The sequence below is a fragment of the Pollicipes pollicipes genome, unplaced genomic scaffold (assembly GCF_011947565.3).
Source record: "Pollicipes pollicipes isolate AB1234 unplaced genomic scaffold, Ppol_2.1 Scaffold_6686;HRSCAF=7923_pilon_pilon_pilon, whole genome shotgun sequence".
Classification (NCBI taxonomy): domain Eukaryota; kingdom Metazoa; phylum Arthropoda; class Thecostraca; order Pollicipedomorpha; family Pollicipedidae; genus Pollicipes; species Pollicipes pollicipes.
Window position 1 is genome coordinate 7,212,337 of NW_023596921.1, and position 26,532 is coordinate 7,238,868.

At 54.9% G+C, this 26,532-nt stretch overlaps 1 protein-coding gene across 1 annotated transcript in view; it reads left to right on the forward strand.

Moving 5' to 3' along the window:
* LOC119107381 (protein furry) overlaps positions 1–26,532 on the forward strand; it is a 68,646-nt gene that overhangs the window by 14,438 nt on the left and 27,676 nt on the right. Inside the window, exons 8-12 of the mRNA XM_037230814.1 lie at positions 11,455–11,622; positions 12,895–12,993; positions 13,608–13,872; positions 17,886–18,115; positions 22,817–23,125. Of these exons, the coding sequence (XP_037086709.1) occupies positions 11,455–11,622; positions 12,895–12,993; positions 13,608–13,872; positions 17,886–18,115; positions 22,817–23,125 (1,071 nt within the window). The remainder of the gene's footprint in view (positions 1–11,454; positions 11,623–12,894; positions 12,994–13,607; positions 13,873–17,885; positions 18,116–22,816; positions 23,126–26,532) is intronic.

Consider the following 26,532-nt stretch of genomic DNA (forward strand, 5'->3'; position numbering starts at 1 on the left):
TCTCGGTCTCAGTCTCGGTTCCGGTCTCGGTCTCGGTCTCGGTCTCGGTCTCGGTCTCGGTCCCGGTCTCGGCCCCGGTCTCGGTTCCGGTCTCGGTCTCGGTCTCGGTCTCGGTCTCGGTCTCGGTCTCGGTCTCGGTCTCGGTCTCGGTCGCTCTTGCTCCCTTGCTCTCTTGCTCGTGAGCTTGCTCTCGTTTTATATGATCTTTTTTGAATATGGTTTGATATTAATGTTAATGTGTTTGGCTTAAATTTCTTTGGTTTTCCGATAAGTGTAACTGCGACATAACTTGGGTTCTGTCAGTACAGACAGCACGAGAGATGTGGAATGGATTTGCTTTTTGGGGAAGGCTTTGATGCGTTCAATTTTGTCATTCCGGCTCACCCCAGTGTAAATCATTTCATACTCTCGTGGAGTAAGTGGAGCATTTTGGGTCCGCTTTTCCCCTCGACGTGTTTTTTTTTTTAGGTTGCATCCGAAGCTTTTAAGTGGAAGATTTTGAGGATCACAACTTACGCTAAGCAGTGCTTGTTGACTAAGCCCTGACTGTTGCCATCCAATCATGTAATGCCGGGTCAACGGCAGATATTGGTAGTGAAAGGTTAACGTGCCGCGATGCTCGGCACGGTCCGTCCTGCTCTCTGACGTCAACTGACCTTTAGCGCGATCGCTAGCACCGGCCGCAGGCCTTATCTACCAAGGGCAAATGGTGAGCGCCGAAAGCGACTCGAACCCATCCCGCCTGCTTAGCTAAGCCACGTGTACGGAGAAATTTAAGATTTTGAAGGATATTTATTTATCTTATTTTATTTTTACCCTTTTATATTTCTTCTTGTATTTCCCCCTCCCATATATTTATATTTTGATTATATTTGAGCACCATTTTTTGGGCGCCCTGATCGGAGATGAATTGATTGCTTTTAATGCACGGAACATTATATGGTTTTATGATGTCGAAGGATGATCTCCATTTAAAACCGTATGGAGACCACCACTGCAAAATGTACTGGCGTTTGCATTGGTTCGGCGTGCGTAAAGCATGTCAGACCAAAAAGGCTCTCGCGCTCGTCGTCCAGGCGCCGGTGGTCTGTATCAGCATGGGTTGTAGATCGCCGCCGAACGGCACGTGTGGCGCCGTGCAGCTGCACAGAGCACAAAACCCGCTGAGCCGTGAGGCTGGACAGGAGCGGCCGGGCGGCCAATGATGTCCTGCCGTATGTCCGGTGACCTCCGCGGGCTGCATCCACCCGTGCAACCAGCTGTCCAGACATCGCCGAATGCACAGGCGGTATTCCCTGGACAGTAGGCTGGCCGGACCAAAATGCCGGCGCCGTCGGCAGCACGTGACAGCCGTTTTCGGTGCTTCCGTGGAGTGCAATGCTTGGACGTCTTCTATTTGACGTTATCTTTGGCGGCCTGGCACTGCGAGGGCGTCATCCGAATACACCCTTTGCATTGGTGAGTGGTGGTTTCCGAGCCCGATTCGTCAGCGAAATGAATGGATTCAGTTAGCAGGGGTCCCAAAAGGTCACCAGTGAGAAATGGATTTCGGGCGCGGTTGTGTACAGGCCCACATCTGGCTCGTACCACACGTCGATATCGTGTAGGTCATGTCTTAACTGCGCCATCAGCTGAGGGAAGAAGATAAAGAATGACTACATTTGTGTTGTTCTGCAACGGTTTTGGGTGTTGTCCTTGGATACAATTTTGAGAAGTCAAAATTTTCGACTGAATTTGAGGCACGCGACAAGGAAAGTTGGTAGGCTTGCCTGATCTCTTTACGGGGCTGGCGTCTGACAAGTGGCTCGCGGACTGATTATTGACGTGCACTTCGTACCGACTTCTGCTGCGCTCTGGCAGCAGTGGTGTCGCCAGGGTGTTAAGGATGAGGGGCAGATATGTTGGGGAGATGTTGGTTAAGGATATGAGGCTGTCTTATTTTTGTGGATCCCAGAAAATTAACAGGTGAAGGGGAATGTTTCACGTTTGAAGATATGGAAGCAAGCATCAGATATGATTAAACAAAGTCACAACTGTTGGTATACTTAAAATAGAAAACACTGCTCTAGACACCACCATTTCGCTGTTTAGTAGATATGCTCCCCGATGCGTTATTGTTTAATTGCGTCATCGTACCTTGCACAAGAGTGATTGAGAGCCAGTTAACGGCCGTTTTATCTTGAAATTGTGCCCACAAACGCCAGATAAGAACGGATCGGTCATTACATTTTCCTCGGTCTTGATCGTCGCATGGCATATGAAACGGCAGGATTTCAATAACGTTATTATGATGTCACAAATGCCAAGGTGAACTTGAAATACTCTTCCAGAAATACTTTGCCCGTTTTCGCGGGCGTGTAGCTCAGAAGCTAGAGGAGTCTAGGTCTTGAGAAGGCAGGGCTGTGAAATGCACCGAATGGTCTTCAATAGGGCCATTTCTTTTCAGAAACCGATATTAATGCGGAACACTCGCTTTAAGTGGTTTCGTTTCAAGTTTTCGGTGGGGAAGCATTTGTCCCACTGCCATTTTGACCACCCCCTCCCCCCCCCCCCCCTGATGAAACGCTTATGCCTATCTGACTAAGGCGGTTCGAAATACGTTGCGAAGTGGGTGACTGCCAAGCCGTGTATCTGGAAGACCTCGTAATATAAGGAGGGCGGGGTCGGCCGTTCCAGCTAGCAGTAATAGGCACGAGGGGCCACATGTCTCCAGGCGGTGTAGCGATTAAATTCCGGGATTCCGTGTTGCGACGCAGGACTGTCACAAAAATTAGCAGGCAATTCCACGTCCATTGTTGCTATGTGTGACTGGTGAATGACTTTCGCAAAAAGGCTTGTGTCCCTGCTGCTCCCCCCCCCCCTTGCTCCAAGCGTTGGATTTCAGTGGCTGAAAGTGTCCCGGCATTGATCCACGTCCATGGGAGACCACAAGGATAGATGTGGAGAACTGGAACTTTTGTAATAAGCTTTATCCCACGATTTGGCGACTGGGAACCTAGACAGTACTAAAGTACATCATATGTATTTGTGCGTATATATATAGATATGTATGTGTGTATATACATGTACGTAGGTATGTATGTGTGTTTATATATACACGCATATGTCTATATATTTTTATATGCATATATTTTTATTTAAACATGTGTATATGCATGTTTTCTGACCGTTCGCGTCTCACTGGTACTTCGCGTGTCCGTGTTGCCTGTGGTTTGCTTCAAAACCATGCGGTAAGTTTTAAGGAATTTGATTTGTTATCGTGGAGCTATTATCAGTGCAGCGTGTCTGTTAGGTTTTCTGCTAGACTTGTTCATGATAATCTAGGATGACCTCAATCTGTTATTTATTTGTTTACCATATCATTAGGAAATTGGTTATTTATTTGTTTGTCCTTCATTCAAAATATATTTGATGGCGCTGTGAACCATTTGGACTTGCCAAAGGGATTCTTCACAGAAGGCTGACTTTCGGTGGTAGTAATAATGTTTCTCATGCTAGAAATCATCATTAACTAACCCTTATTGAGTGCCAAAGGATTGCGCAGTTAATTTTAAATGCAGTTGGAAAGCGACGGTAGTCACAACTAATTTGGGCTGAAAGTCTTAGATCTGGAAGGCGTACGTACGGAAAAAATATCGACATCACGCAAGGTCCAGTACATGAAGAGCGTGAAGGCACCCTAGGTCATCCGTAAGCAATACATTTCCGAAGAAGGCCTATCCGAAAACTGGCGCGGACGCGTTTCAAATCAAGAGCAATGGGGCATTGTGGACTATGTGAGCGTCCTTGCCTACCACGTGAGCCGTATGCCAGGAAACACGGGCACGGGCATTGTGTATTGGGCATTGGGCATTGGGCATTGGGCATTGGTTGGGTATTGGGTTGGGACACGGGCGTTGGGTACGTGATGGAAGCTGTTTACCAGAGGGGCAGTTGAGTCCAGAGAGCTAGTGCATCGATTTGCTCCTTGTCCGTCTCACCATGTCTCTGGGAGGTGTGATCAGCCCATCCGGTTATCATGCCGAGCTTTCGAGCTGGTGCGCGTGTAATTTTCACAGAAGTTTACTTACATTGAAGTGAATCGGGAGCATGACTCAGCCGGCAGAAGCGGCCCGCCCGATTGTGTCGGCATAGAAGTCTGGCATGAAGCCGTGGTGTGGTCTGCGGCAGCCATCGCAGCGGCTGGCTGGGCGTAGGCGCGAATGCATTCAGAAGTCGTCGGGCCCAATAGTTGTTACAATCACCACGGCGGTTAGTTTGCGGTGCGTGCCTTACCCCGGTCTCCCAAGTCCGCGACGGATCTTCACCCATTGCGCAAATGAGCGGAGGATCAATGCAACATTTTCAAACGAAAGTCTGTCTTGGCGAACAATTAATGGCAACGCTGTGCGTCTTTAAACTTGCAAACTTTACACTCTCGCAGCGCATGTGGCTTCACAGATCCGGGTTTCAACTCACCGCCCGGGGCGCCGAGAGTCTAAGTTATGCTGTTATCGCTGAGCAAAGTCGTTGACGGCTCAGGCCGAATGCCCGCGTGTCGTTAACAGTGAATCCTCATCAGGGATATCAGTGCCCAGCGCACCTCGCGTGACGACGCGGCCGCTTGGCGCCGGGGTGCGGGACCTACGGCCGTCTGGGCGGCCGCGCGCTCCCTGGCGGTTCCTCGGACAGGTGTCGGCCGGAAGGCGGTCGTGCTGCGCGCCCCCTGGCGGTGCCTCGGACAGGTGTCGGCCGGAAGGCGGTCGTGCTGCGCCCCTCTGACGGTGCCTCGGACAGGTGTCGGCCGGCAGGCGGTCGTGCTGCGCGCCCCCTGGCGGTGCCTCGGAGAGGTGTCGGCCGGAAGGCGGTCGTGCTGCCCGCAGCGCCGTCGTCTGGGACACCACAGAGGTCAGCGGTGGAGCTCCACAAAATTCATTGCGGTGGTGGCTAAGGATCGGTTGCCTTCGGGTGTGAAGTTTTGTGGTTCTTGGTGTCTTTGTTGTCTTTTGGAGTGGGTTTTATGGTGCTTTCGGTTCCGTATTTGAGCGTGGGAGCAACAGCTCGGCAAGCAAGCCACCATTAAAGAAATGAAAAACTCCAGCCGTAAATGAAGCCATGCCTTCGGAAGGCGTGACATCGGCGACGTGCACTTCGCCTTGTAACGACGCCGAATGGATAGAACTTTTACGGATTATTTAAGTGATTTACAAGTTCAGAGATATCTGGGTACGCGGGATGTGCCCGCCTTCTGGTCACGTTTTGCGCACATGTTCGGTCAACCCAGTCGGACTTGTGGGAGCTGGTATCCAATGCTCGCTCCGCCCTAGTGGCTGGAGTGGTTTGCCAAAGTTCTGGTGCGTTTCGGCGAGTGTAACATCTCCCTCGAGCAAGGGGCTGGCCACGGTGGAATTCTGAAGCGGCGGCTGGTCGCGACACATCTGGAAAGACATGTGCTCTATTTGCGCACCGCCCTCTCTCTCTCTCTCTCTCCTCTCTTCTCTCTTCTCTCTTCTCTTCTCTCTCTCTCTCTTATAGATCTCTATCTCTACTCCTCTCTCTCTATCTCTCTATCTCTCTCTCTCTGTCTTTTCTGTCTCGTTCGTCTCTGTCTTCTCTGGTATCTGTATCTGGTCTCTGTCTTCTGTCTTCTGTCTCTGTCTCGTCTCTGTCTCGTCTCTGTCTCTGTCTCGTCTCTTGTCTTGTCTCTGTCTCGTATCGGTCTCGGTTCTGGCTAGGTCTCTGTCTCTGTCTCTGTTCTGGCTTGTATCTGGCTCTGTATATGTCTCTGTCTCTGTCTCTGTCTCTGTCTCTGTCTCTGTCTCTGTCTCTGTCTCTGTCTCTGTCTCTGTCCTCTGTCTCTGTCTCTGTCTCGGTCTCTGTCTGGTCTCTGTCTCTGTCTCTGTCTCTGTCTCGTCTCTGTCTCTGTCTCTGTCTCTGTCTCTGTCTCTGTCTCTGTCTCTGTCTCTGTCTCTGTCTCTGTCTCGTCTCTGTCTCGTCTCTGTCTCTGTCTCTGTCTCTGTCTCTGTCTCTGTCTCTGTCTCTGTCTCTGTCTCTGTCTCTTGGTCTCTGTCTCTGTCCCTGTCCCGTCTCTGTCTCTGTCTCTGTCTCTGTCTCGTCTTGTCTCTGTCTCTGTCTCTGTCTCGGTCTCTGTCTCTGTCTCTGTCTCTTGTCTCTGCTGTCTGTCTCTCTCTCTCTCTCTCTCTCTCTCTCTCTCTCTCTCTCTCTCTCTCTCTCTCTCTCTCTCTCTCTCTCTCTCTCTCTCTCTCTCTCTCCTCTCTCTCTCTCTCTCTCTCTCTCTCTCTCTCTCTCTCTCTCTCTCCCTCTCTCCCAACGCGCGTGGGTCCTGGTTTCTCCGGGACGGCTGGCCGCACAGCGCCTCGAGCGGTTGACTCCGCGTCGTCGGCGGAATGCACGCATCAGAAGACATTCGCGACGCGGCGCACTCCACCCGCGCCGTGAGCGGCCAGCGCGCGCGCCTCCAGCCCGTCCATGATTACGATAAGACACGAGAGGTGGCTCCTTACGGGGAACTGCTTCCCTGACAGCAGCGCCCGGCACGTCCTTTGTCGGATGTATTGTCGTGATTAAGGAAGGTATGAGTGCGCTCGGGGTACGGAGTTCCCTTTATTGCTCCAGGAAGTGCAGTCGATATCCGTTGATGCGTCCGTGCCGTACCGTGAAGTGTGGCCAACAGGGAGGCCTTTGTTCTGGCTGACAGCATATAGCAAAATTACGTAAATTGTCAAGTGCATTTGCGAGCAATATTATGCACTTCCCCGGGTTGGTCGGATGCTGGTGACTGGGGGCGCGTCGTGCGGGCCAGTCACAGTGCGTCTCAATATTCCACTTTGCCCAGGATATCCGGGGTGGGGGGCTCGGGGTAGGGCTCCATACGGGTTTAGCGGTTTGTCACCTGCGCTGCATGCCGGGTGCCCATCGCGGAGTTCCGCTTGGGTGCCCGGCTGCGCGCGGTGGTTCAAAGAGTCAGGGGGCAGCGACTCTGGACCAGGGCCGGACGGGCAGAGATCCCCCGGTTACACTTGGCCGTGTGGTGGGAGGTGTGGCTTTCCCTGTAGAGGACCGGGGTAGCCCCGGCCGTGACCACCTCTCGGTAGAGTGTTGGGCCATCCCCAGTTGAGCTCCGAGGTGGGTGGCCGTGTGGTGGGAGGTGTGGCCTTCCCTGTAGAGGACCGGGGTAGCCCCGGCCGTGACCACCTCTCGATAGAGTGTTGGGCCATCCCCAGTTGAGCTCCGAGGTGGGTGGCCGTGTGGTGGGAGGTGTGGTCTTCCCTGTAGAGGACCAGGGTAGCCCTGGCCGTGACCACCTCTCGATAGAGTGTTGGGCCATCCCCAGTTGAGCTCCGAGGTGGGTGGCCGTGTGGTGGGAGGTGTGGTCTTCCCTGTAGAGGACCAGGGTAGCCCTGGCCGTGACCACCTCTCGATAGAGTGTTGGGCCATCCCCAGTTGAGCTCCGAGGTGGGTTGGCGACCCCGTGCCGACAAAAACATTGCGTGATATTGGCTTGCTCTAAAAACGCCCGTCCTGCGAAAGGGGGTCGGACCTCGATAACCCCAGGTTGCAGAGAAGACAGTTCTCCCCGGTCCACGGATCTTCATCTTTGAAAGGGATGAGGTTAGCCTGGCTCCCCTGTCACCGTTTCAGAAACAGAACGGCTGCGACAAGTGTGGGGAAATTATCAGATGAGACCTGATACATTGCGTCCATATTCAAACAGACTGGAGTTCGCTAGATAGCAGCTAAAGAACTTAAGTGCAGTGTTTGGGATGAGACTGCCAGGCATGAAAATGTTGTCGAAGTCAGTAGCACCACACTACGTCAAGCATTCGTCCAGGGGCGTGGCCAGCTGCTTCGATCTTCGTGACGTCCACGAGGACGAGATAGTCGAGGAACTGTCGGAGTTCGGCTTCGCGGCCGCTCGTAGGATTTTTATCAAATAGATAGGATTGTTTATCCCCACCAACGCAGCTTATTATCGCGTTCAGTGCGCTGATTTGCGGGCCGAGCTTCGTGTGCGATACGCTCGCATGAAGGCCTTGTGTCTAATGTCTTGTGTCTTGTGTCTTGTCCCCCCTTGTGTCTAATCACATTCAATGCTACCAATGCCGGCGATTTGGCCACACCAAGCTCCACTGTAGTAACCGCCCAACATGTGGTAAATGTGTGTCATTTGAACACACAAGCGAAGCTTGCACCTCTGCTGAGCCCCGCTGCGTCGGCTGCGGCAAAAACCAAGTCCCACACACGACGTACGACTGCACATGCCCAGCCTACGCGAAAGAAAGGATCATATCAATTAAAACCTCTGAAAGCGTCTTTCCGTGAAGCTCGTGAGCTTTACAACGAAACCCACCCGGAAGCATTGTGTGCATCGGAAGTGAAAACTTTGTTGCCAAACACTAACGTGATCGGGCAAATGACGGCAGTTCAGTTCGTGGGACTTTTGAAGTCGTTGGCTTGTCGGCTGTTCCATCGGTCTGAACGTCGGACTCCCAGCCGGCATTCCAAGCTCCCTGCCCACCGATCGGGCAGCCGGTGGCCGCCGCTCCGTCGGCCTCCTCGGCGCCGGCTGGATCGTCGACGGGCGACGGCCGGACGGTGGCTCGGCGTGGTCGCAGTCCTCGCGCGTCGTCGGGCGTTTATTCTTCTGAGACTCGACCGGTCTCCTCACCGCATACACCCCTCGCCAGTGCCTGTGGGATCGTGGCAGAGGCGCTGGAGCGAGTGGAAGCTCGCAGGTGCGCCTGCGAGGCTAAGCAAGGCCTCCAGCGCCACCACTTCGAGTCACGGCTTCGCCAGCGCCGTCCCCGTTTAGAACAGGAGGCTCAGGAAAGCGTGGTTTATCTGGCCCACAAAAGACAGTCCACGTGCTCGGCCCAGAACCGAGCCGGCGGCGGTGGGCACGGACCCCGGTGATTCTTTGAGCCCCGTAGCTGGACCGTCTGCGTCTCCCGCGACTGGCGCAGTCGAGTTATTTTAGATCAGGCTCGTTTTTCACTGAAACCCACACACATGTCTCTTTGTAGACGTGGATACCGCGGATCGGTGGAGGTCTCTGGACCGTCCTCACCCTTTATCTTCATGAAGAACATGTTACAGTGGAAGTAGCGGGGTATCCGAACGAGCTACCAGGATCTGCAAGCGTGCGTTGACGGACGGCGCCCGACGGCGGTGTGTCTACGCGAGACAAAACTATCACCTGACAGCCTTTTGGTCTTTATTGTTGCGGTGCGTGGCGGCGATGTTTGTCAGCTAACTCCATTGCACACGGTGGCGTTATGTCCGTGCGCCACAGCGTGTCTGCTCAGAGACCGGTTTTAAACACTGAGCTACAAGCTGTCGCAGCCAAAGTGGTCGTCGCAGCCAAAGTCAGAGAGTTGCGTTTGCTGGCACTTTTCGCGCAGGTCCCGACAAGAAAATAGCGTCCCCGGGGCAGTGTTGTAGCATGGCTTTGTTCCGTGCTATGATAAACGGTATTGGTGACTCCCTTTCCAAGTCGATTATCCGCCCTATCTTCATGGATGATGTCGCCATCTGGTACTCCTGGTCAGACTCCGCTTGTCGGGAGCGTCGCTTGCTGTTAGCCGTGATTATGCTGGCAAGACGGAGCATTCTGAGCGGATTCCGTTCAGAATCCGCAACAGTCGCCATGCGCTGCTGCAGACGCCGCCGTCATTGCCCGCGGTGGCCTTAATGCTATGCAACCAGGCGATTCCGAGTTATTCCAATGCTCGCTTCTTGGGTTCTGCAGTTTGATAATCGCTTGACGTATAGGTCACATGTGAAAACCCTACGTGACGACTGTGTTAGAGTATTAAACAGACTGAAGGACGTGTCTCGAACTTCTTATGAAGCTGACAGGGGAATACTGTTATTCCTACACCGTTCTCTCATTCGTGGGAACGGCTGCGGATGTTTTATTTATGACCGCGGGCGGGATCCCCGTAAAGGTTCTAAAGACGCGGCGCATCATACCGCGTGACACATTGCGACTGGTGCGTTTAAAACATCACCAATTGCTAGTCTTGCGGTGAAAATAAATGTACCACCGTTGGCACGGAGGAGGAAAATGCTTGGCATGTAATACTTCTGCCAACTGGCCCAATTTCGAAGCCATCCGACTCCGAGCAATTTGTTCACGCAGGATCGAAATTGTGTTTCAAAGCGGCCGAATGCCGTACGCTTTTCTATTTGGCGTTGAGATGAAGGCGCTCTTCCGAGAAAGCGACATTAGTTTGCATGCTGTGTGAAGGTCGCGTCCCGTACATCCGTGGGAGCTAATTCGACCAAAAGTGCATGCTTCCCTTTCAAGCACCAGGAAACAGGGGGCGATCCCAGGCGACTTTAGGTCAAAGGCTTTGCAGTATATCGGATCATACATAGGGCTTCACGCCACATGTACCGATTGTTCCAGAACAGCAGTGGGTGTTGGTTTGCAGTTGAAGATGGCCATGGCACCCGGGCATCTTCCTACCGAAACACGTCCCAGTGTACACGCCCGAGATCGTCGCAATTAATTACGCCCCGAGCTTCATCGAAGCTGGTGAAGACAAGTCACACGTGACCCTGTCCGATTCTTTGAGCGGCCTGTTGGTCCTGACACCTTACCCCATTATACAGCATATTTCAAATCGGCCGACAGCGCTGGATCTTGCGGGCAAAACTGTCGTCCTATGTAGGATACCGAGCCATGTGGTATCGCGTAACGACCGTGCTGATGCGGCCGCAAAACGGGCAGCGCGCGCGCCTTGCACCCGCTCTTTACCCTTGCCGGCAAGGAACTTTACCCCGTCATCACTGCCTGTATGAAAGCAAAATGGCAACGCTGCTGGGATGTTCCAGTAAACACAAATGGCGACGCTGCTGGGATGTCACAGTAAACAGCAAATGGCAACGCTGCTGGGATGTCGCAGTAAACAGCAAATGCGATCAGGCCACAGCTGGGTCCGTGGCCGCAGAACTCACCCAAGGTGAGACGCGAAGAGGTAGGGTGCGAATTGGCCACACGCACGGGACACATAGCTACCTTTGTGCGTTAAAGAACGGCCCAAATGCCTAAGTCGCGATGGGCCACTGACGGTTCGCCACGTTATTCACAGTTGTAGTCATTTCTAATGCAGGATAATACACGTGGGCTGCCACCCAGCTGTTATGGGCGCGAGATAACCTTAGAAGTCGGCGCGCCCTAAACCAAAATAATCATGAATAAATAACGGGGTGTGAGACGACCCGGGTATCCCCGACGTGACGTTGGATAAATGTGATCCGACTCGATATGAGGCGTTCTTATCTGAGATCCTCAAAGGGATGTGAGGGTGTGTAACGTGAGAGGACGCCAGAAGACCCGGCCCGGGGTGAGCGGGTGTCAGATGACCCGACTATACCGGCATTCCCTGAGGACGTCTGCCCTGACCCGACCTGGAGCCTCATACATGGTGACTCTGCCGCCGTCGCCAGGTGTGGCACATCCAGTCGGCGGAGCAGCTGTCGGAGCTGCTGGGCCACGTGGTGCGCATCTTCGGCGAGAGCCTGCCGTCGGCCCGCGTCCAAGAGCGCTGGGCCCAGGTGGCGCTGCACGTGGCGCTCAGCTGCTCGTCCCGACACCTGGCCAGCCGCTCCCTGCAGGTGCGTCCGGCCGCTGGCCGTCGGCGCTGCACACGTCCCGCTGGCTCGCCGCGCCAGGAGACCGGTGTGAGGCGTCCGTGGCAGATCTACTGTGCTTCTCCGTGAGAATGATGGCGTTTTTCGCATGTCGACACTGCTACTCGCTGCCGAGAGTTAGCCGCTTGTCGCAGGTCGACACTGCTGCTCGCTGCCGAGAGTGGGCGCGCCTCTCGCGGGTCGACACTGCCGCTCGCTGCCTAGAGTGGGCCGCGTCGTGCACACCTCCGTGAGGTCGAGCGGGCGTTGGTGACCTGCCATCGGCGGGCTGCAGGCTGTAACACAGAAGACGTGGGTTGTGCTGGAGAGGGCAGTCCGATTCATGGGCATGGTTTAAGTCGGTGTATGTTGGTTGGATTTCAGTCTGGAATTTGCAGTTCAGAATGCTCTCGCATAAACAGTATCATACATCGACTACCTCACAACACAGTGCTGTCTCGTAGGTGGGCCAAGAGCGGAACAACTTCGGGCGCACTATTGTCAAGCGGTCAAGTAATGCACTTCTTGCTCTTAGCGGCCGCGTATTCGCAGCCTTGATCGATTGGGTAAATGTAGTGCAGTTTCACGAACGCTGACTTGTTTAAACCTCTTTAGTTTGGAGCTCTCAACGTCATTTCCACTGCCCTTGGAAATGCGGGGCTGAGGGAGTCTGGCAGGCTCGTCAATCCCAGACTGATGTTGGGAACGTCGAGACACGCGACCGCCAGCCGGAGACGCTTGATTGGCTCTGAGTCCGACCCTTCGGCGGGCATCTTGTGAACTAGGCACCTGCGGTCCAGCTTAATTATAATTGAATTCAAGCCGGATGGCTAATTTACGACGAAACCAGAAATCTTAGCCTTTGGAACAGGGCATGGCTACTGCACGTGATTTCAAGTATGTGGTATGCATCTGCTGCCACAAAGATCCCTGACAGTGGCCGCCAGTTACACAACCACGCTATTTCATCAGGCCTTACGGAGGGAAAAGTATATGTCCATTGCATGAACGCAAGAAGTGCAGCTGTGCTGAACCTATGGCATGCCCATGCCGGCTGATGTCATCGTACGGACGCTGACATCATCATAACGCCATCGACAGCACGTTTATTAAGCGTGTATCGTTATGGGCGCAAAATGACCATTGAAGTCGGCGCGCTCGTAAACACCAATGGACAACAACAACAAATCGATTAAGCATGTACGATATGGTGTGGGTGGCGCCGGGCTGACCCGCGTCGGCCGGCCCTGTCGCCAGGTGTTCCGGGCGCTGCGGATGCCCATCACGTGCCGCATGCTCTCCGACATCCTCTCCCGGCTGGTGGAGACGGTGGCCGAACAGGGCGAGGACATGCAGGTTAGGCGCCCCACAAGTGCCGACGCGGCCGGGTGCTCGCCTGCTCCCAGCGCCTAGCAGCGGGCGTCACTTTAATCGTCGTGTGAATGCTCTGAGGCCGAACGGCAGTTGCAGGCGCTGGGACGTGACGCGCTCCAGGAAGGTGTTCGACACTGCCATGCCATCCAGGTGGAGGCCGTTACAGGTGCCATCCCGGATTTTCGTTCGCGGCATGCCGGTGTTAGTTTGGGTGACGTTGTTCAAATGCCTCATTAAGCACTTGGTGGGGGATGTCCGTTGCCCACAAGTCGTCTAGAATGCTGTATTATATCATTTTGAACAACCAAGGGGCGTATGTAATGGTTACAGATGCCGTGAGTTCATCACAATTCGCGAGACATTAACGATATTTCCCATCACAATACAAGCCTCACCGCTCCGAATAAATCTTACTGCTACGACTGTTCTGCATTGGCAATGACGCGGAACGGAAATGAAACTGCTGGCTGGGATGACGGTTTTGGGGTGTTGTTTTGTGTCGCATGTTTCATGTGAGATAAGCTAGCGTCAGTTTAATCATAGTTTACCGTCGCACTCCCTGTCCGACCTGACCTGACCGGACCGGACCGATGCAGGGCTACGTCACTGAGATCATGCTGACTCTGGAGTCGGCCGTCGACTGCATCGACTCCGACTTCCGGCCGATTGACTTCGTCAAGGACCTGTTCAAGTCGACACCAAACCTGATCAACAAGGAGCCGCGCCGGCCGCACGTGACGGGCTCAGTTGGGCCGGCGTGCGGCACCCAGCTGGCCGGCCACCTCCGCTCCACCAGCTTCTCCACGGGCCAGGCGCCGAGCGCCACCAACAAACAGCCGGCCAGTCCGGCCAGCGACCGAGGTGAGACGCTCCACACGGCCAGGAGCTGACATTCACCTCTGGTTGAGGGCAGCCTGTTGCGATGCAGACGCGAGCTTTATGTGGCAACAAAACACGGGGTCACTTGAACAAAAGCCACCACTCGGCCTGCGACTCTGTGAAGGGAAATGTCAACAGTCTCAACCTGGTAAGAAACTTAAGATCGCGTTCGGTGATACACATACAGTGTATTTTGAGGTATTTGTATGCCTGCTTATTTATTCATCGGAGTGCAGTTTTAGACTATTCGCCATGTTGAGACGGTTGTCATTTCCCTTCACAAAGGGAAATCTTTTAACAAGTACGGAGGCGAGGCCAGTGCTGAGCCCTGTTTGTGTGACCACTTTTCGTCGCCGCGAGCGGTTGGCAACGAGCTATTACTACGAGATAAGGCTTACGGCCGTGGTAACATAAATATTTGCTGTAGCCATATATATATATATATATATATATATATATATTCGCTGTCTCCAGAATCCTGCTCCATTGACAATGTGCGGCTTTTGTGCCGCGGGTGCCTTCTTCCTCGCAGGGTGATATGGGTGGGCGTACCACATTTTTAGTTAAAAATGTCAATTGACGGATCGGCCCGGAAGCACACTGGCTGTTTTGAATCAGGGACGGTTCCGCGTGGCGGACCAAGGCTACCTCACCGTCTCCACACACGACCGGTCCCCCGATTTAGCGTGTGAATCTCTTCACGTTGCGGGAAAAGGCGCGCCGTGTTTTGTGCGGGATCGCGGGATCGGGCCATTGTGCCGTCCGTCTGGAGTGCGGCTCGTCCGGGTGATGTCACAGTCGGCTGATATTTTGGACTTTTGGTGACTCTTGCAGTGTGCATCGCCAGGATTGTGTGTTTACAAGTGCAGGTTTACCAGCTAGGAGCGGAGTTTTCTGGAAGTTATTATCCAAAGTCCAGTCCCAGGGATAGTCCAAAGTTCAAGCCCAAGGATAGACGACCTGTCCATCCAAAAGGTGTTCAAACATCGCGTTGTCCAAAATGTCCATTTTTTATCAGGTAACTACTGCCTGCAACCAAGAGTCCCAGTCAATGTTCGCATGGCTGCATTTCCTCACTCGAATGGAATGAAAGGAAATAAAATAATCGTGGATAAGTAATGTGCATCTACATTAAACAGTCCAAGCGTATACTAACTTGCGACACCTCAAAATGATATCGGTTGTTAAAAAAGAATTATAAGATCTTCACCCTATCCATCCAATTTCCAAATTGGACTAAGAAAATTTTTGAAATTCTAAACCTTCGAAATCCAATCAGCACTTCTAATGCCAACATAATATATTATAGCAATGTAATAACTGCTCTAATAGCATAACGCCGGGATCATGAAACGTTAGGAAAGTCGTCTCATATGCGGGTGGGGAACGATCTTGTCAGCTACTTGTTCAGCCTCCGTGTGTGATTGAGCTAGCAGCTGGAGTACCAAGGCAGGACAGGCTGGCTAGGAGCAGACTGGTCGGCATTACCAGGTCCCAGGTGTAGAGATCTGCTTTATATACCTAACGAAGCATAGCCCCTCCCCCCCCCCCCCCCCCCTCCCTCCCTCTTGCCCGATATTCAGACTGTTGCATGCAAAACTAGCAGATGGCGTCGACGGGCCCAGCATACAACCAGACACTCGATCATGTGCTGTGTTGCTGGCAAGAAGCGAGATCGAGTCGGATGTATATAAAGTATGAAACATGTATTATACAGCAAAGAGCATGATTTGTACGTCATAGTACATGCTAAGCATTGCTTCACAACGACCAGTAGTGTGTGTTCAATCGCTCATGCGCACAAGTTAAGTCGCGAAATAAGTGCTAAGGTAGAACAAAACATCGTAAAACAATTTAAGGCTAGGTACCTGCATACCAAAATTTGTCAACGGATGTGGAGTCACCTAACATCTTTATTATTTTATAGTTGTCGATCGTTGGCATCGCAATGCCCGCTGCAATGCCTGTCATACCTGTCGGGATTTCGTTCTGTTCTGCTTCCCACGTAACAACGCCCCCCCCCCCCCCCCCCCCCCCCAATGCGGGCATGATGAATCGCCGAAGTGAGCCCCGACCCTCCAACCCTGGAGAGCAGACCACGTTATTGGATGGCTCAGAAAAGATCCGTGAAGGAGAGCTTCCGACCACCACTCTGTGTCTTCCTCGCGAAAGAGTGGCTGCATTATTCACATTGATCGCATTGAACAAGCCATAGAAAACTCGGCGCCGGCTTGAAGTGCCCAATAAATCCGACCCAGTGGTATAAAACGCCCTGTCTGTGTCTGGATGCGGCTTGCATCAGATGCGTGGCGCGACAATCGGGCACGGTGATAAATCAAATGAGCCGCGGTCATTTGGCCTGAATGACTCATTAGTCCGGAATTCGCGTGTCTGTAGATTGACTCGCCTTGTTTTCGTTTCAGTATTGTCGAATCCCTTTCGTTCAAGTTTTGCTGTTGTCCTGCCCTTTCTCGTATATCATTGATGGGGTTAAGTGGATGCCCCAACCTGTACGCGAAAACTTCGATTCGGGAGCGTTTGTGTCCAGTGTTTGGTTTGAAAGCGTAGGGGCTCGTTTTCGCATATTATGCGTAGCACGCTACCAAAACCACACGCCAATCTTAACAGTTAGCACACTGTCCTTCCTGTACATCATCCCCTGGTAAATGTAATGAAGGGATTTTATGCTGTCCTGGGCTAATTTTCTCACTCGTCGTGCTCATTTTTGGGTTATTTATTACTTCCGTCAATTGATGGAGCCTCCGAGCCCCAATGGTCGCGGGTAGCGCTTGTAATGTGTCATGTTCGGTGATAACACACGGCTGCTGTGTGTTACATCGCATCTCCGGCGTGTCACGTGGCTGCCAACCAATTCTACCCAGCTACTGTGCACGCCTGCCGTTTGGCTCGGAGCTGGTGGATGAAGGGGCGGCCGCGTGTGCCGCATTTCGACCCGGCTCGTGCCGCCGCCAGCACCGCCGTCTCGGCGGGCGGCCTGCCGACCGGGACCGCCCTGCCCCCCCCCCCCCCCCCGCCCCCACCCCAGCGACCGGAGGGAGAGTCGGCAGCCCCGCGGTGCCCTCTATCCCGCGTCCCGGACCGGACCGGCCCGGTCCGGTCCGGTCCGGTCCGGTCCGGTCCGGTCCGGTCCGGTCCGGTCCGGTCCGGTCCGGTCCGGTCCGGTCCGGTCCGGTCTGGTCCGGTCCGGTCCGGTACGGTACGGCCGGTACGGCTGCCGCCGGCTGGAGCCGGGCGAACACGGAGTGGTGACTTGTGGCCGAGAGCGTGCTGGTCGCGCGCTCGCTGATTGGGTGTAACGGAGTGCATGGTGAGCAGTATTATTAGGCTGCGCAGGTTGTTTTCTATGACTGGATCCCCGGCCAGGGCGCGTCAGTGAACGCCATTAGCAGCCCTCATCGCCACTCTGAGCGATCCCGCGCCAGCATGGGAACCGGCCGGTTGTGCCACCAACAATGCCCGCATGCTTTGGCTCTCGGTTCGCTCCGCCGGACGGGAAGCCGTGAAGTGTCCTTCGGCCGTCCTTTATGTATGATTCCTGGGCCGGAACATGTCGGGTGCTGAAAAGTGGTGAGATGCGTGTGTCTCTGTGACGACAAGTGTTTGTGTGTGTGAAGTGACGTGTCAGCAAGCATTAATGGCTGCTTGTCGCGTTGTTTCTGTCCGGCTATTAGACGCGACGGAACCACTAATTCTTCCCATGGCGTGCTTCAGAGGCGGAACAGGTCCTGCGCGGTGTATGGCTTCCCGGCGTCGGACGCGTACGTTGCTGGTGCCGACACCTTTGTGCGCGTTTGTCCGGGCGTGGCTGACGTCAGCCGTGTGGCCTGTTGCTCTGATCCTCGGGAGGGCCGGCCTGCGCGCGGCCGGCCCTCCCTGACTGCTCGTGCCGTGTGACCCCAGCGGCTGCGTCTGTCCGCGTGCGTCCCGGACGACCAGCGTGAACGGCCAGCTGACCGTCCCTCTCCGCCCGGCAGACGGCCGCCCCGGCCGCGTGCCAGACGCCGGCGCCAGTGGCCGCTCGCCCACCGGGCCGGCCGCCGCCCTGAGCCGCTCCCGCTCGGCCAACAGCCTGAAGCAGATGTCCGACCCGGACACGGAGGAGAGCAAGCTGGCCGTGCTGGCGCAGCTCTTCTGGCTGGCCGTTTGCCTGCTGGAGTCCGACTTTGAGTACGAGTACCTGCTGGCCATGCGTCTGCTGGAGAAGGTACGGCTCCGTTTCGTCGCTCCGCCCCGCAAACCGGGCCCGGAGATAGCGGTGCTGCTGCGCACGAAACGGTGACTTCCGGATCTCGGAGCAGTGTGAGATTTAGCTTTTCTCGCTACCGGTGAGGAATTTTGGTGGACAGTTGTGCATTAATATGCCAGACGCGGTGTGATGTATGATGCGGTTCAGATGGATGGCGCCGGATCGGCAACCACGGGCGGCGGCGTCAGGCTCGCACTGGAAGGCCCCAGGTGGAGCTTGGGACTTCGCTCCCAGTCCCTGCTTGCTAAGCATGATTGACGGGCAGATCCATGGCAGCAGTTTCCCATTGAAACCAGGCGATGGCTATCTTTTCTAAAATAGCCAAATGTTGAGCAGCAGCCTGACGGCATGGCTTATGGCCAGCGCTCGTCAGTGCTCTGCCTTCAAACGGGTTTGGCGAGCATCTCCCCCGCCGTGCGTGCCGCATGCGAGCACAGTATCTGGTTTCACCAGATACTGTGCTCGCATGCGGCACATGCATGCATGTGCTCGCATCTCACTTGGTGGTCGCGCCTCTGTGTTCCACAGCAGTAGTAAAAAGCTGACGATAGGTCCGGCGCGGCTGCCGTGTAGCGCCGGACCAAAGGTCACGTGACACAGACCTGTTTCGCGGCAAGCAGGACGCTTTCTTATTTTGAACTTTAAGAAACTTTGTAGGGCATCGAACAGCAACATTTCAATGTCACGAGCAGTCCGTGCTGTGAAGTCAGTTCCCATCAAACTCCTCGCAAGTTGGGCTGTACGCTGTAGGTGGCGGCGGGCGCCGCCGCCTGGCGATGTAAACACGGCTGGATGGGCAGGCGGGGCTGCTGTGGCGCGCGCCGCCAGCCGGCGCCGGGCGCCCACCTGCGTCTCGCCCGGGCGGTGTAAGGCGCGGCGGCTACGGCAGGCTGGCCAACCGCGCCGCTGGGCCGCCGCGGGCGACCATGTGTCGCCGTTTGGCCGCCGGGTGCGGCTATGTGTTGCCGCTGGGACGCCGGGTGCGACCATGTGTCGCTCTCATCGGCGCGCCGCCGCCACCGTGTAACGAGCGGCGAGGGCCGGCCGCTGCCGCCATATTTACGACCGGGGACTCACGGTGTCGGCTTGGTTGGGGTCGGGGTCAGGGTCAGCGTCAGCGTCAGCGTCAGCGTCAGCGTCAGCGTCAGGTCGGACGGGTCAGGTCGACTCGCCGTGTGGAGGCGGTACACTGCGCAGATGTGGGATCAGGGTTGGGGGCGGGGCGGACGGGTCAGGCCGGGTCGCCGGGTGGAGGCGGTACACTGCGCAGATGTGGGATCAGGGTTGGGGGCGGGGCGGACGGGTCAGGCCGGGTCGCCGGGTGGAGGCGGTACACTGCGCAGCTGTGGGATCAGGGTTGGGGGCGGGGCGGACGGGTCGGGACGGGTCGCCAGGTAGAGGCGGTACACTTCGCAGCTGTGGCGGCTCGACAGGCAGCCGCGACCCAGTGACTTGTACGTGGCTCTCAAGCCTGGTGAGGACTGGCTTCCATAGAATAATCACAACCCAGTGCTGGCTACCCGTATCTGGTATTCGACCGTGTTGGCAAGGTAATTACTCTGATGAAATAAGCAGAACGAAATCATTGCGTTGATCCATTCTTGTTTGAAAGACGTGGAGTTAAGGCATCGTCCAGACTACTGTCACGTTGATAATGGCCAAAATGAGGACAAATAGTTTGATCAGTAGAGTGCGTGAAACGCGTCGTGTAGACCGTTGGCGATTTGTAGGTTCCGATTCAACGTGGCTGATTTTTGTTTGATTTCCTAATGTTGCAAATGGAGCTGCATGGGTAGCAAAATTAACCGAAAATTTCAGCCAGACAAAGCGCGGAAAAATGAGGCGAACAGCAATTGCCGTTTCATTCGGCATGGGTCTTTTTGTGCTGCGTTGCCTGACCGACTCTTGCGAAAGCCGGTCTTCGTATTCATTTATAATGATGAGATGAAGCGATTATGTGGGAATGAGGGTCAAAAAGAATGTAATTCGTATGCTGCGGAAGAAAATGCCGTTACTTCCACACGTGTATTTGCTACTTAAGCTGTTTGTCCAAGTGTATTTGTTACAGACTATTTCCACGTTGTTCGTTGGTCTGTTGTACGTGCTCCAGCTGTTCCTGGCAATGCTGGGCCATTTCGCGGAGTACGGCGCGGTCTGCACGGCCTCCAAACACTCATCCCAAGAGGACCACACTGTACTCGTTAACCGACACGTTTTTTTCGTAACCACTCAAATATCTTCGAACCCTCGCGACTAAGAATAGTGGAACCCACATGCGATCAATGAAAATCTAACTCCGTAAGAATAGATACCCACACGGTGCAGCAGGCGCACCCGGGCGCCAAATGCCAGCGCCACAAAGGATCCGCTTTATTCGCGTCACCACGCGAGCACAACGGTCGCCATCGAAATGTTGGCAGCTTCCTGTCGCTCTCTGACAGTCAAGATTGTCCGGCCGGCTGCGAGTCCCCGGCACATATGGGCTTCGCTCGCTCCAAGCCGGCCCGGGGAGGGGGGGGGGGAGGCGCTGCCCCGGGCGCCGGCGCCCGTCCGACGAACTGAATCAACTTAGCAGCCCAATGTCACCCGTCGCCGTCGACAGCTGAGACCTCGGCGCGATACGTTCGACGCCTGTTTTAGAGGGCATTTAATCAACAGCTGCGTCACTTCGCACGCGGGGATGGTCTCCGCTGACTGCGACGACGCGCCGATGTCTGTTTGGTGCCGTACCAGATCTGGTCATGATTCTGCAGTCCAGTCATGCTAGATCTAGTTCATGCAGTCTCGGCGTCGGCCAAGTGTGCCATGGTCTATTGTTGTGTTGTGATACAAAAATATAATGGTCGGGGTTCAGGCAGTACAGGTATCTGTGGTGTAATGGTCGGGGTTCAGGCAGCACAGGTATCTGTGGTGTGATGGTCGGGGTTCAGGCAGTACAGGTATCTGTGGTGTAATGGTAGCACAAGTAGCACAAGTATCTGCGGTGTGATGGTCGGGGTTCAGGCAGCACAAGTATCTGCGGTGTGATGGTCGAGGTTCAGGTAGCACAGGTATCTGTGGTGTAATGGTCGGGGTTCGGACAGCACAGGTATCTGTGGTGTGATGGTCGGGGTTCAGGCAGCACAGGTATCTGTGGTGTAATGGTCGGGGTTCGGGCAGCACAGGTATCTGTGGTGTGATGGTCGGGGTTCAGGCAGTACAGGTATCTGTGGTGTAATGGTAGCACAAGCAGCACAAGTATCTGCGGTGTGATGGTCGGGGTTCAGGCAGCACAAGTATCTGCGGTGTGATGGTCGGGGTTCAGGCAGCACAGGTATCTGTGGTGTAATGGTCGGGGTTCGGGCAGCACAGGTATCTGTGGTGTGATGGTCGGGGTTCAGGCAGTACAGGTATCTGTGGTGTAATGGTAGCACAAGCAGCACAAGTATCTGCGGTGTGATGGTCGGGGTTCAGGCAGCACAAGTATCTGCGGTGTGATGGTCGGGGTTCAGGTAGCACAGGTATCTGTGGTGTAATGGTCGGGGTTCGGACAGCACAGGTATCTGTGGTGTGATGGTCGGGGTTCAGGCAGCACAGGTATCTGTGGTGTAATGGTCGGGGTTCGGGCAGCACAGGTATCTGTGGTGTGATGGTCGGGGTTCAGGCAGTACAGGTATCTGTGGTGTAATGGTAGCACAAGCAGCACAAGTATCTGCGGTGTGATGGTCGGGGTTCAGGCAGCACAAGTATCTGCGGTGTGATGGTCGGGGTTCAGGTAGCACAGGTATCTGTGGTGTACCTCATTCAGAGGGCATGTGCATATCACGGGAATCTAGGTTTAAGTGTCTAGACAATGATGCTAACTTCAGAGGTTATCAGAGGTTTCAGCATGTCGTGGTCGCATCAGCCTGCTCACGGAATAAATGGAAACAACCGTGGAGGACTCCGTCCGTTTTCTGAGAGGGCTGCAGAGCCGCCGAGCTGTCCCGTCATCTGGGTTGTCCCCCGGCGCCACGTCTGCTCCCCCGGAGTGTTTAGATATAATGCTTATCTGTGGAAGCAGTCGCTAGTAGAGACATGGGCAAAGGAGCGCACACAGGCGTGATATATGTGTCTTGAGTGGCAGGTCAACTTTACCTTACCATGCCTCCAGTGGTATTTTCTCGTCAGCCGGTCCATAGTGTGAGTGTTGCTGAGGCCGTGCTGTAGCCAGGTGCCTTCAAACGTGTATGTTGCTTGCTGCAGTTTAAACCGTGACATGTCATACGACGCGTGAATGAAGGCCGGTGACCCGAGAGCGGCGAGCTGTGATCGGTGGCATCGGTTGTGACAGTCGGTGTGTGTGTGTGTGTGTGTGTGTGTGTGTGTGTGTGTGTGTGTGTGTGTGTGTGTGTGTGTGTGTGTGTGTGTGTGTGTGTGTGTGTGCGTGCGTGCGTGCGTGCGTGCGTGCGTGCGTGCGTGCGTGCGTGCGTGCGTGCGTGCGTGCGCGCGTGTGTGTGTCTTGACCTGGAGGCCGGTGACAGGTGATCGGTGGCCGCAGTGCTGACAGCTGACCAGGACGACCGTTGTTGACCCATGCCTTGATCGTGCGTGGTGACGACAGACGAGTGCCGAGCAGCCTGCGAACAGCGCCGCCCGCGCGGCGCTTTGACCTGATGTGCCCTTCGCGCTGCCGGTCAGGTGCTGTGCAAGCTGTCGCTGGACCGGCCTGACTGCCGGGACCGCGTGGACCGGCTACAGCTGCAGCTGCGCTGGCCCACCTTCCCGGGCGTGCACGCGCTGCTGCTGAAGGGCTGCACCAGCCCGAGCACGTTCGAGCCGGCGCTGACGCTGCTGACGCGCTTCAGCCGGCTCATGGACGTATCGGTCGTGGACCCTTCGCTGAGCTCCGGCTTCCCGCTCAGCGTCATAGCTCTGCTGCCCTATATGGTGCACCACTACGAGGACGCCAACCCGCTCTGCATCCAGAGCGCCGAAAACATCGCCCAGGTGCGTGCGGCGGCGCCCAGCTGCCCGTGGGGTGCCGCGGCGCTCCCGGGGACCTGTCTGCTCTGAGGGTCGCGTCAAAGTGCCAGCGGAGGGCGGATGTCATTAACGACACTCAGCGGGACGTGCAAGTTGGCACGTGACAGCTCAAAGCGAGACAAGGCTGCACGCTCTCACTGGGTCTTCCGCATCGCCTCGTATTACGACCTTGCGTTGCCAGCCATACGTCTGAAGGAATTTGACGTCACTTGCCGCCAGCTGTAAAGACAGAGCTCCGCTGTGGCCAGTGTGTTGTGTAGAGCGCGGCGAATGCCGAGCCTGACCATCTCGCGCTGCGAAGCTGGTCAGCGTCTCGGCGCGTCTGTCGGCACCGAACTTCACGTGACATGCGGTTGGGAGACGAAAGCCTTCGGTTCCCGGGCGCCGCGAACGTTGTGAACTAAGTTTAGACAGTGCAGTTTATGCAGCTGACTGGCGCCGTGTGACCAGGGCAGTTGCCGTTCCCTAAAGCCCACATCATCATCATTATCATCACCACCATCGGTGAGAGATCAGCCGAATTCAGATGGCACGTGCGATATGAGGTCGAATTTTCGCCAGTCAGTGGGGAGGCACAGGACAAAGTGTGGAATGTTTCGCAGACGTGGTCATGGTTTACATGGCGTGGCATACAATGCTCAGAGCCTTTTCCGAAAGCCGGTAAGCGGCATTGGACGTTCGGAATAGGCAAGGCGCCCGAGGCAGATGGCGAGGATCGCAAGAGATACCTGATGACGCACGTGGGCCAGATCAGGGGTTTAGTTTCTCAAAATATGCTACAAGGGACTAACTAAGTTGTTGACTTTTAAGGGTGCGTCAACCGCATTGGATAGTTGTGCCGGACCGAGCAGCAAAAAAACAAAACAACGGATCAACTGCCCCCAAAATTCACAGAAAACGGGTTTCTCGCCTTCTGACTCATTTTCTTCTTAATGTTAGAGGGCTGGAGCCCCCAGTCCGTTTCTTTGTGGAAAACAATCATGGGACGGGCTGGCAAGAAGACCGTTGGCCGTTTTGATGCGGGCAGATGCGCCTGTTGAGTCGCAGGCGGTGCTCTCGCCACGTGCGCTGGTGTATTTCACCACGGGAGCCCTGGCGCACGATCTCCTCGCGAAACCGAGCCGAGGGCGGGGCGTGCCTTGGCAATTTAGACGGAAGCCACAAACAACCTGCGCAGCCTCACTGACGTTGACTTGAAAGGCTGCAGAAATGGAACCAGGCGTGTTGAGAGACTATGGGCTACGCTCCGGTAGCTATGAGTTGTGGAAGGGGCATTCATGTCACAAGAATAACTTTTAGCTTCGCGTGCGTTGTCGGATCTACTGCGTTTGTCACAGGAGCGTTGAGATGTTGGTCAGTGCACACATCGGAAACAAGAGTGGACCAACGGAGGAGTCATGAACAAACCTGCTAGTCTTCGGTTCGGGGTCTGCGAAGGTTTAAGCTGCCCCCCCCCCCCCCCGCCTTCTTTACCAAATTGACCGTCGACTTGAATTATTGTGGTTTGTATACTGTCACTCGATTTAGCTTGTTGTATGGGTAACCTTGACTGAAATAATGTCTCCTCTTATCCTCTAATTGTAAGGTATTTTGAGGTTCGGTCTTTCTTATAGCAGTATGGAACGTGTAGCATTCTTGTCTGAAGTAAAATGTTGCTCGGTTGCGGCAATTGTGAATTTTTCAGTTCCCCAATGAACACATCAGGTCAGTACATAATACGTGCCACAGACTTTTGTTCAGATTAAGTTCCGCGCCGCGCTGTTGTACGTATGCTAATGTTTGCCGCGCTTTTCTGGCCTTGTCGTTGGCTGCTGTGATCCGCTGTAATACTGAGAGGTCCGGGGAAGTATGCGCCCGCAGTGCTCTCGTTAGCTGCTGTGATCCGCTGTAATGTTGAGAGGCCCGGGGAAGCGTGCGCCCGCAGTGCTCTCGTTGGCTGCTGTGATCCGTTGTAATGATCAGAGGCCCGGGGAAGTCTGCGCCCGGAGTGCTCTCGTTGGCTGCTGTGATCCGTTGTAATGATCAGAGGCCCGGGGAAGTCTGCGCCCGCAGTGCTTTCGTTGGCTGCTGTGATCCGCTGTAATTCTGAGAGACCCGGGAAAGTGTGCGCCCGAGGCACCGTTCTCGAGAGTCAGCTTACCACCGTGCCCTTCACCGCGTCACAAACACAGCTCTCAAGCATGCCCAGCGAGCGGCGTGAAAGCGAGGCTGAAGCTCGCCGGTAGTCCAACGGTGTGTTTGAACTTCCTCACTCACCGGGCAGACCGCCCACGACCTACAGGGTCAATGGTGACCTATGGCTGTCTGTCTCCTGGTCGGTATCGCTGCGCAACTAGGCATCGTTTTTCAGAGGGGGGGGGGGGGGGGAGCCAGGCCCGCGTAAACAGTAACCAAACTTTAATCACAGAAGCGCATTGGTGGACTGCAGTATTTGTTATGAAAACAGGCCATTTTGTTTGTGAGCTCTGCCTCCGCCGCTCTAGTGCCTCCTTGCTGCGTAGCTCCCTCTCCGTCGTCACTGCTCTCGGGCTCCTCTCAGTTTGGACGGGACGCAGTTAACAGCAGCGCGAGCGGTCTCAAGCCTTTTACGGCTTCAACACATGAAGTATGAGTCATGTAAACATAATGGCAATCGACTGGATATTGCTAACCGAATAACGTATTTTTGTGTGGATTGCTTTAAAGAGTACCAGCTTACCTTAGCCTTGTAGGTCTCCATCTCCCTGTAGAATCTTCAGCCCCGCCTCCGATTCCTCAGCGGGGAATCTCCGACCGCTGACGTCCACAGCAAGGGAATCTGTCCGGGCCTGAGACAGTGGCAGTTGCAGGCATGATGTCCCTCGTCTGAAGTGAAGACAGAGGCCTGGAACTCTTCCTCAGCTGATGCAGAAGTCCCCTTTCTGCCCACCCTTCATGTTTTCCCTATCGATGTCCCTTGTGTTGTCAAGGTCATGGGAGTAGAGAGAAAGTTAGAGATAGGACTTTGGTAAACTTATCCCCCCCCCCCCCCTCACGAGTGTTTCTTTGGTGTGCTGCTCCATTAGCACGCGGTGAACTTGTGTTTTGATTAACGCACCTTGCCCCACCACGTCACGTTGTTTTGCTCTCAGTTCTACAGTTAGTGGGGTTGGGGGGTTTCGTTGCTGCGTTGAATAACGGTGGTGTCGTTCTTTGCGACGCTGGAGTGGAGCTCTGAACGGAGGTGGCGCCATGGATTTATCGGTGTGTGGGTAGGCGCTTTTATGGGTTCTTCGTCGGATTAGAGGTTTCCGCAGGCGGAATGAGATCTCCTTAAAAAGTCAAGCTCATTGAGCGTCCACCCATGACAGCTACGCTTCTTCGACGCCCGTCGTGTCTGTTTTGTATGGCGC